General features: G+C 35.0%; 1 protein-coding gene across 1 annotated transcript; it reads left to right on the top strand.

The window, feature by feature from the left end:
* Positions 1 to 806: 806 nt before the first annotated feature.
* On the top strand, positions 807 to 10,909 carry LOC120625374. The gene is made up of 5 exons (XM_039892416.1): positions 807 to 820; positions 3,435 to 3,720; positions 5,920 to 6,066; positions 7,023 to 7,121; positions 10,420 to 10,909. Exons 2-5 carry the CDS (start codon positions 3,435 to 3,437, stop codon positions 10,581 to 10,583), a joined length of 696 nt encoding a protein of 231 aa, XP_039748350.1. The 5' UTR covers positions 807 to 820; the 3' UTR covers positions 10,584 to 10,909.
* The last annotated feature ends 457 nt before the right edge of the window (positions 10,910 to 11,366 follow it).

The following is an 11,366-nucleotide window of genomic DNA, read 5'->3' as shown; positions in this document are numbered from 1 at the left end:
AACTGATTATAAGTGGAAAACCACTGCCTATAAACAGAGCAACTCTTCGCAGGACATGCAATGAACACTTCAGACAAAGTTCCATCCTGTGTCCGTCAACCTTAGGTGTAGGTGTAAAACCTCATGTATTTAATAATAATAATTATATGGGATAAAGATATAGCGCACAGATTCAAAAATTCTTTACTCATATGGGTCTAGCACAGGCACTTATGAAGCTTTCATGTTTCATTGTGAGATGATGGTGATAACTACATTTGTTAACTAAACCTAAAGCTACGAGGTTTCTAAACGCGCCCTGAGAAGAGCCCACGGCAAACTTAACCGGGTATTTTTTTATCACCAGTTAATTAATATATAAAGTAAGAGCAATACATACCAAAGCATCTTTTCGTTTAAGTAATCCTTAATGTTATAATATGATTTTTCTGTAAGGTTACGATATATAACTTTGAGTGATATCTCAAAGATTTCACTCGGTAATTTGTTATAAAATACTTTGGAATGCATTACCAAATTTATCCAGCCTAGAAACGTGTGCTGTTTATTTTTATGGACATAAATTAAATAAACACTCAACTCCTCTCCACTCTACGCTTTCACATTTTAGTGGATAAATAGGTTATACCCACAGTAGATACCTAAATGTAAATCGTAAACGAGAATTATAAATTTTTAAAGTTTTTTTTGGTATTCCCTTCAATTAATTAGACAAACCTCTGTGTAAGAGTGCTCTGCAATATTTCACTCAATAGATACAATCAATTTATGGCATAAAATACTTTCATTGCTTGTGAATAATTCGCTCCGTTACCACGCCGTAAGTTTTTTTGTATAATACTTTATTATTGTAGAATTATATAATGTTAGCGTAGTGGTTAACACTTCGATCTCCCTTTCGGGTGGGACGAGTTTGATAGCCGGCAAGTACCTCTAACTTTTCGTTTTTATTTCATGCAATTAAATATCACTTGCTTTAACGTGAAGGAAAACATCGTGAGGCAACCTGCATGCATGATAATTCTCCGTAATGTAATTAAAGGCGTATTAAGTCTACCAATCCGCAACTTGTCAAGCTTTTAACTTGGTGGATTATTACGGATTTTCCGGTACAAAATGCTAGAATCTGAAATTATCCCTGTCCCTACTAATATTATAAATGTAAATGTAAGTTTGTTTGTTACGCTTTCACGCGAAAACTACTAAAACGATCTTGATGAAACTTTTTATACATATTTTTGGAGGTACTTATTAGAAATAACATACTTAGTATACTTTTATTGAGAAAACAAAGACTATGAAGCAGTACGCTGCCTCCCAAAATCATGCGGGCGAAGCCGCAGGGCACATCTAGTAGTCAATAAACTAGTTGTAGGCTTTTAATGTTGAAATATAATAATTCCAGTAACGCATTATTAGGTCGTCACGGTTAGGTTAGGTAGGTAGGTAGATACTTATATCTACCTACCTACCTACAATTAAGTAGTTATAAACATAGATTCTCGAACATTCCAGTGAACTAAACTATGTTCAACACAAGTACATAACCTCTAAGTAGCATATAACTTCGATGTTAATCAAATATGAAGCAGAAAGCTTCGGTGATGTAGAGTTTTTGACAAGATTTTTTTCCGAGTTTCGATACAATATCACACAGATAAAATTGCATTTTTTGCAAATTGTTCCTTTCTGTGATTACGAAATAACTACTCATAATCATCATCATCATCATCACATCAACTCATTACCGACCCACTAGAGAGCACTGCTGCACCTAAATTTTAAATCCACCCCTTGAATAGTGAACTGAAGTTTAAAAGATAGCATGAAATTCCTGTTTCTCAAAAGAGAAACATTAAAATCTGAAATTATTAAAATACATATATAAGTATTTAAAAAAAAAAATCCTCAAACTTCTTAAGTGTGGAATTGGGGGAAAAAGATCAGATGGGCGGTTTTTACTAATCAAAGTTTTTTTTTTCATTCAAATAGGTTTATGAGGTATTTTTAGTAAATACATTCATATTTATTCATGATACATCATAAATTGTGCGTGGTGTACGAGTAAGTCGTGGGCAACACGTAACACTAAAATAAAACAATGTCTAACGTAATGCTATTTGGAAATACCATAATGTCAATATACCTTCCCACCCACACAACCCGAATACATAAGCGTTATATACTTTCCACAGTACATAGCATCCCCGGATCAATACCGGACACAGCCTCTCTCTCTAACGTATACCGCTTTCTCTGTCTACATACAACCTTCAGAGGCATTTAGTGCGAGAGTAGAGAACAAAGGTTTTGATTTGAGATTTACGCAAATTTTTATTGAATTTGAATGGGAATCGGTTTTGTCTTTATACAAATTAACTTAATTAAGAAGCGCTGATGAATTTTTAATGCATATTCAAAGAACTTAAGCTTAAGCTTTTCAAAACGCTTCCTTGAACTTCGGGGTTCCTTAGTCCTACAATCTTGGCTGATATCGTTGTCTCAAGCAACGGACATCCAATGTTGGACATAGGTATCTTTTCGTGATACGCTAATGTTTTCTGCCTTCATGGAGACCTGCGGATACCTACGCATGCCGTTTTCCGGTGCGGGATCTAGCAATTTTGAGTTTCATCATCCTCCTTATGGCCCGCCCTTTTCTTCTTTTCAATACGCTTAGCTATGTGGGAGATTCTGATCTTTATGCATCTGCTTGGTTTATTGTTTGATCATAGAGACACTCCAAGCATCGCTTAACAAGAAATCGCATATAGGTTGCTCTGATACTGCGTACAAGACCAAACTCTTAAGAGAAGAATAAGTGGAAAATAAAGTTTTAGGTGCTCTTTATTTTCCATATCTAAAAGTTTTATGCGGAGTTGTCCTCAATATCGCCAGAAAACTTACGCCGTTCTGCGGAAAGTTCGACTATGTAAGACATCGTTTGTAAGATAAATATGCCTGAAGAGCATTACCATCCGTCCCATTTTCCAGGAAAATTACTGAAGTAATAAGCTAACTTAGAGTTTATGTTTGGGTGTTCAGCCAAAGGTTGTGCTTTAAAAAAAATGTTTTCAATCCCGGTTGTTATCACTAGCCTTTGTTCAGTAATAAATATAATAAATAAAAAAATATTAAATAAATACGTACAAGCTCTAAATCTCTCTCTTTGGTGAGACAAAATGGCTTTGCTGAGGATGATATGAATAAGTTGGTACATCATCTAAAAGAAGTACGTCGAGTCAGATTTTAGAAATTCATACATTTTCTCCAATTCTTTTCTCCAAAAAGGCCTTTGTGTTCATCAAAAGGGTAATTCTAAAAGAAACAAACAATAAACGTCGCTCTACATGCAAAAACGAAAATACTGGTACGTTACAATTCCAAAAAGCAAGACATTTTAATCATTCCTAAATCAAACCCCTTTGTTTTAGATGAGAACAAAATCTATTCTTACCCTTTTGGGCGTGATGGCCATTATGCAAGCACCCTGCGACGCCAACGCTGACCAATCAGATATCGACGTTGCGAAAAATCCACCAATCACTGGTTCCGATGTGGGAGTGAGACAAAGAGATGCCCCAGAAGTAGTGTTGCAGTTGAAGTATAATGAAGGGGGACTGGATAAGATATATTTGACTCAGTTCAGGAAGGAGAGTAAGGGATGGGAACCGCCAGTAGTCGCCCGGAGGTCGCTGTGTGCGGACCTGTGTTACTCAGGTTTTTTTTTAGTTTTTTAGTTTGTTTTTATTTGTGTTATTTTTGTGTTTAGTGTACCTACTTCTTTTGTGTAAATTAACAGACTGCTTGGTGTTGAAAGGTAAGTGGTTTCATGAGAAAATATTGTTAAATTGTAATATTAAAAATATTGTTAAAATTATTTTGGAATACTGCATAATTTCTGGTCGGCTAGGTAGAATCTGTCCTTTAAAATGGTGGTAGAGTCAATACAATTAAATAGACTTCTCGTTTCTAAAGTGCTTAGGAAGTGCTATTTTTTTCTCGCTTAGCTTATAGCATATAGTTTTTAGCTTATAAAAGTATTATGGGAACATTTTAATTTTAAGATAGTTCTTTAACGGGTTAAACCTTTGATCAAAACATATTGGAAGGACAGCTTTACATAATTGTTTCAAGAAATAGCTGGCAAGCATCAGCACGAACAAAAAAAAACTATAGTAATTTTTATTGTTAATAATCTTAAAACACTAGAGGTGATAACTAAATAAAAAACCGTTGTTCAAAATGCGCGTACAAAAATCCTACCGACGGTAAAAATAAACCAGCAATCGGTCTTTATAAAAATAAATTGTTTTTGGATTCTTAGTACTCATCTGCACCTACAATTTCTCGTCTATTATGCGAAAATTATTAAATTGGGTTAAATATTTTGAACTTTGAAACTTTGTACATCGGAACTACTTACCGAAAAAAAAAAAATTCACGCACAACGGCCAGGAAAGGTTAACCTAAGCCGCTAACTACGATAACAATGATTTAAAACTTTAAAACTTCGCTTTGTTAAGCGTCTTGAGTTAATTTCTAAAATATGTAAATAAATATACTTTTAAACTAAAAAATATCGAAGAATATAAAATTTAAGAATTCATATTTTAAATCGATAAATAAGCAGGCGCAAGTCCCACCGAAAGGATGTGGCGCGGACATGATCCGCAGGGTGATTACGTAATTCGCGACAGGCTTGCGACATGCGTAAATCTCGGCATCACTACTTCATGTTTGATAGCAGTGATCGAGAGATTAACACCTGACACAACTCAGCACAAGCCTTTCTCGTGATACGTACCTAAACTGGACATCGTGCACTCTTTCATTGATATTTCATACAAAACACATGAAAAAACCAACTTATTTTGAAAACATTAAAAGTCTCAAAGCTGACGCGTCGGGAGAGCCTATTTGACGCCCGTATGTTTTCCTTAAGAACCAAATGAAAAAAAATAATAATAGAGATAATCAGGTTCAGTTATACATTTATATTTAAAACATAGAAGGTATATAATATATATAAGACCACATTATAACAACTACAGATTTAAGGTCTAAGGAAATTGACAGGAGAATAGCAAAAATGGTGGAAAAATCACTGGGCATATTAAATAAATTATGAAAGTAGGGATCTTGGTCTTCTGATAAAGAGTTGAGTATTTAACGCGTGTTTTACCCTGTCTTACAGACTGTGAAACGTGGACTCTATCTAAATCAATGATCAAAACAAGTAACTCGCCAAAGAGCAACGGAAAGAAGTATGATAGGTGTGCAGACAAAAGAACGATATAGTAGCCACATTAGAAATCAAACGAGTTATTGAAATTCTAAGTAGGTAAATTTTAAATACAAAAATGGAGATGAGCAAAGAGATTGGCAGGAAAAGTTGAGCAAAGTCTTCACAAACTGATACCCACGAGTTGGATAGAGAAATAGGGGAGTTGGCAAGACGACATAAAACAGATAACGGGACAAAGCTAGAGGTGGCCTTTGCCAACAGAACGAAACGCGTGACATCAATATTCTGACTTGACGTTTTAACAGTGATTATAAACCAATTATGAACTATGCCTACTTAACATAATTGAAATTAGAATTTATTTAAAATTTACCCGAAGAAATCGAAAACAACGAAATACATAAAAATACCAAAGCAATAAAACAAACTGTAAGATTGCCAACGAATACCTTTCGGTTCTCTATACGTGAAGCAAAAACTTTGTACACACTTATATTTTATAAGGAGTGCAGAATGCTAATATTTGTTTTTAAATTATGCATAAAACATAAATCAATAAAAAAAACATAAAACATAAATCAACAAAACAAACAAAACTATACTTTCGACGTTTGCTGACGCCTCTGATTATGTCTTAGAAGTTAAACTCTAAATAAATAAAAATCCGCCAGGTCTTGGAGGCGGTTCCTGCGGCACAAACTGTCCAGAGCTGATGCCAGTAGGTCTGAAGACAGCTCTGATCAGCTCCAACACTACTGACATGCTATATGGCGAACCTAGGGTGGAAGTTTGCCCCGTGCTGTGTAAGAATGGATTGGGTAAGTTTTTTTTATTTACCTACTTACTGCTTTAATTTTTATAATTAAAATATATAATATATATTTATGTTTATATCTATATATTTCTGAATTCTCTTGCCGCTGTTCCTTACTGTCAGACGTTGCCTGTAAGAGATTGCTTGCAGCAATGAGGCAGCCTTTGCATGCCTATAATTTTTGTATTCTTTTATTTCGTTTACTCTTTTTTTATGTATATTTTGATATATATACATATACATTTAAGTACATATGTACATCAAATAATTTGTTTTTCAGTGGTAGATATACAATAAAAGTATATTCATTCGAGATGCTTATTATTGAAAGCGGTGATAGCTCAGTGGGTAGGAATTCGACTTCACTTTCAGGGGGCCGAGTTCGAATACCAACCCCTAACTTTAAAGTTATGGACGTTTTAAGCAATTAAAATACCACTTGCTCCAACGGTGAAGGAAAACATCTTGAAGAAACCTGCACGCCTAAACCTTCTTAATAATGTTCTCAAATTTGTGTGGAGTCCACCAATCCGCACATTCTCATTGTGGTACGGGACCCTTACCCTGTAGTCAGTGGCGTGCACCAGGCTCAATAACACAAAAATCCTCCTACTATATGAGTTATATATCGATTTTAGGGTAGGCAGTGCTTTTGTGAATGTACGAATTGCACCCCTCTGCCTATAGTGGGTTTATATGATATGATGATTATTATTATTTTTACCCTCGCCGATAGGTCGTAGATCGATGCGATTGATCGCTATTACCCGTTTCAAATAGGATGTGGCATCACAGAAAGCTTGTGCAAGTAGAATGCACTAGTAACAAATAACAAATAGCATGTGTGTGCATATTGCAATTACAATACGTATCATACCAATAGCTCGCGTGCGTAACTGATTCTCATGGAAGGAGTTGCAAATAGAGAAATATGTACTTCAGTACCCGTTCTCCCACCAGGTCAGCCGCTCTGCAACTGTGGCGACAACGATCCGGAGCCGGTGAACTGGAGTGCCGTCTGCGGGACCTTCTGTTCGTCCGATAACTACGTATTGCGCGGTGAGATCTTATATAACTTCCTATCATTTTCATCAATAGCCTTTAGCTGTTCACTTCTTAGCTAAAAGCCTTTCCTAACGGAGGGATTGCCGGGAGACGGGTTGGTTATTACAGTAGCTGGTAGTAGTAGTACAGAGAACGCTGCATCCCTTAGTCGCCGCGTACGACACCCGTGGGAAGACGTGGAGTGATGTACTGTATACTAATGTACCGTCATCACACATTACATCTACACATATCTTGGCTAAAAAAGACTAGAAACGGATCTTATTTTTGTCAGTTCTGGCAAATTCTTGTCACCTAATGTTTTCCTATTTCGTAAATATTTATTTTCATTGCGTTAAACTGTTAAAAATTCACCAAAATCGATTATCGACCTTAAGTTAATGCTGGTGAAAACGCGGCAAACAACTAGGTAGTAGTAATAATCAAAGGTGCTACGACCTCTACGAATTTGCTACAAAGCCTACGAATCTCCTACGTGGTCTTACCTATCAAAATCAACAATTCTTTATTCAAGTTGGTCAGTCACTCATGAAACGTTCAAGATATAATACAGTTGTGGCCATATAATTATGAACGATTTGAACTTTCAGATTTATTGTATTGTACTTTCTTAGAAGTAACTTGTTATGTTATGAAATAGCCACATAAATAGAGTAAACCACATTAGGAATATAGAATAACTTCGCTTACTATTTTTTCCACAAATTGTATTTAAGTAATCTCTGTAGTACCAAATTGGAATAGGTATGAAAGTGCACAAATAATGATGCATTAAGTCAACTATTAAGCTGTTCCACTGTTATTTTATAGAATAAATTAATCCCATTATTGTTAAGAAAAAAAGCAATTTAACACATTTTAAACTAAAATTAATAGGTAGTATGTCCACGGTTTTTAATCACAGCTTTTCACTGGCGAGTCATTGATTCTATTAAGTTTTGACATTTCACAGGAGAAAGAGAGTTCCATTCTTCAAAGAAAAGGTTATAGGCTCTCTTAAATTAGTCGTACCACACTCGATTTGATTTTTTTTTACTTTACACCAAAGATGCTACATTGGGTTTAAATTTGGGCTGTCAGCTGGCCAATCTAAGACAGAAACTGATTGATACGTAAAATTCCGAGAACTCCTTAAAGGTGCGTGCAGTATGCTTTTAATCACTGTCGTGCTCGAATATCCAATTAACCGGAAGCACGTCTTTAGCACAAGGTAACTTTATTTCTTCTAGTATGTTTTTGTATTTCAATAATCACAATTAATTATCGAATTACAAAAATATATTTCCGTCTGTCAGTTTAACAGGTCCAGAACGCGTAGAACGCGAACATCTCTCAATTTTCACATTTCTTCACCATGCTTTAATGTAATTTTGTATGCGAATGTTTTTCTCGGAGCGCGTCGTTCAAAACGTTTTCCATCAGAACATACCCTGTTTATCTTTGTCTCGTCAGAAAATAGAACATATTTACAGTGTCCTAACTGTCCAGTTTTCATACCTTTTTGCAAATGCAAGTCGGGCTTACCTATGGCATCATTTCAACATCTTTCCTTGCTATCCTTTCGTGCAACTTTATTTTACGTAACGCCTTTGTGCCAAATAGTGCGTGCCGAGATTGCTGAAGGGTTGTTTTCACCAAAATATTTTTTTCTTACTCATTAGACCCTTTAAGAGGATTTTGTTTTGCCAAACGAATTATATTACGATAATTTCGACGACACTTTCTCTGTTTAGGCAGGTATACCCGGAAGATTTGAAGTAGTTTGAGACGTGGCAAAATGCTTCACCGCCTGGAAAACCATCGTTTTTGAACATTGCAGATCGGCTATCTTTATTTAAGAACAATTCTCCTCGCGAAGTTTTATTATCACTTCCCTTGTCACTTCTATCACAACTTTTATTTATCCCCGTGATTTTTTATCTGAAGCAATCACCTATTATGACTTTTAAAGCACTAAATTGCGCCAAAATTAAACAAATCACAGAGTGTTCTCTATTTAAATTAAAAAAAAAAAAAAACTACGTGAGCGTTCTTAATTATGTGACCAGCCAGTAAGTAGTAATACTGGGTTCAGACGATCATGCGTATCAAAGAATATACCGCTGGTATGGAACAGTAATTCTGCGATACAGAGAGTAATTAAAAAATAATACATGCAATTAGTTATAATTGTTAGTTTTCAAAGTCTTCCCTTAAAAAAAGCGCTCTTAATTATATGACCACCACAGTTTATTTAGCGGTTTCTCGCGACTTTGCAAAGTAAATTTTTTATACAAATAGCATCCGTAACAATATACCCCGAACCACCAAGTAGCATTGCCTGCCCGCGGTTTTAACTCGTTTTCTTGGCATCTAAGGGTCATATATAATAAATAAATATACTATGACACTGAACACATTTCCATTTAACCCCAAAGTATGCATAACTGTGTTAAGGTAACTAAAATAGCTGATAAATATTTCTACGAAAAAGTGTGTGTCAGCTCCGACGCACGACTGGAGTTTAAAGTACGATTGACGAAACATACACAAAAAGAGTTTATATAGCTGAATAAAGATTAATACCATATGAGAGGGTAAATTAAAAATCCTGTGCAATTTATTCACACACGGCGGAAGTGTAACTTCTTAAAAGTAGCCTACGGGAGATTGAGGTGGATGTAGAGTATCAGAACTATTAGGATAAATGTAATGTTTATTATTTAGTTTCCATGGTAACAAGCATAGGAAAAAAAATTATAATGTTTTCTATCTCACTCTGTCCCATATATTTATGTGTTTGTTTCTTTACCTAGATAATATTCGGTTTCCTTGATAACTTAAATAGGAAAAATAAGTTAAATAAACGAAAGCGACGTTGCATGTTTGCGCATCACAGTTGCCGGGCATGCAACGTTGCAAAGCGAAAACGTAACGAGGTCATTCATCAGTAGATTTTACTCCTCACATTTTTCTCATACCGGGCGCCTTATATATGAAAATCGATTCTTAAGGAGTAAATTCCAATAATATATATAAATATTTATAACATACAGATAAATAGTGTCCAGGACATTCATGTTCATCACAAAAACAAATAGATCGTTTTGATTTTGCTACTGCTCAAATGTATGTTACATTTAAGCAAAGCGATTTAATTGGCGTAGTAATAGAGTTATCAGACGTTTACATCTAAGGTATGGAACCATCGTTTCAAAGCCAATTTTTTTACATCATTGGGTTAGGCCGCCAAGCCCTTGTTAAATACAGAACACCAGTCCATGCAGCCTAACTAACCCTGATATATACACAGGATGCCCTACCTGCGAGGAATCAGCAACACCAGCGATCACCGCAGCCCTCTCCACCTCCAGGTCCTTGAACACCGAGGAGGGCTGGAGGTCGTGGTGCAACGTGCAGTGCAGACAGGGGCAGGGCGGCGCCGCTTGCAACTGTGACAGGGCCCCCTTTCAGTAAACGATCGTATCGGAAATGCCAAAATGAGCCATTAAATCCGAACTAGACCAAAATAACCATAACTTCGATATAAACCAAGAAGTGAATAAACTCAAACCTCTTTTCACTAGACCACGAGATTGGGCATACAACATCAAATAACAACACATTTTTATACCTAGCACAACTGTAGTTAGCATAGCTTACAGAAAACCAAACCTACTCAAACCAACACAATAAACATAGCAAAAATTGCCCAAAATAAATGGTATACCAAACTAACTACATATAGATATACATTGAAGAAAAAAAAAATCGTCGAAAATTGTATTTTAGTTCAATAGTCAAAAAAACATCCAGGTTCCATTTTTATTCTTTTTTTTGTATCACAGGAATTACAAAAAAGGTAGTAGGTAGTATGTATTTGACGTTATAATAAGTATTTTTAATATTTTCAAATACCCATGTTTGAATTTGTTGCATTCTTTTTCTTTTAAACCTACATGCATTTTAACGTAACTTTTATGCTTTAATTTTATGTTTTGTAATTTTATGTTACATTTCTGTATTTATATAAGATAAATAAAAACATATATGCTATATTATATGTATAAATAATGCTTGGTGTTAAATACCTGATATAAAATATTATTCTATACTAATTTAAAAAATTGTTATAAAAATGCATGACCATTATTCGTTGACATTGGACTACGGTAAGTTTATTTTCTGTAAAAAATATTTTTTAAATATAACCACATGTAATTAATATAAAAATAAGCATTTTAGTAGGTGATTTATAGG

This window comes from Pararge aegeria, chromosome 7, assembly GCF_905163445.1.
Source record: "Pararge aegeria chromosome 7, ilParAegt1.1, whole genome shotgun sequence".
NCBI classification, from domain to species: domain Eukaryota; kingdom Metazoa; phylum Arthropoda; class Insecta; order Lepidoptera; family Nymphalidae; genus Pararge; species Pararge aegeria.
Note: the sequence above shows the minus strand (reverse complement) of the source record. Positions and strands in the feature narration are given on the sequence as shown.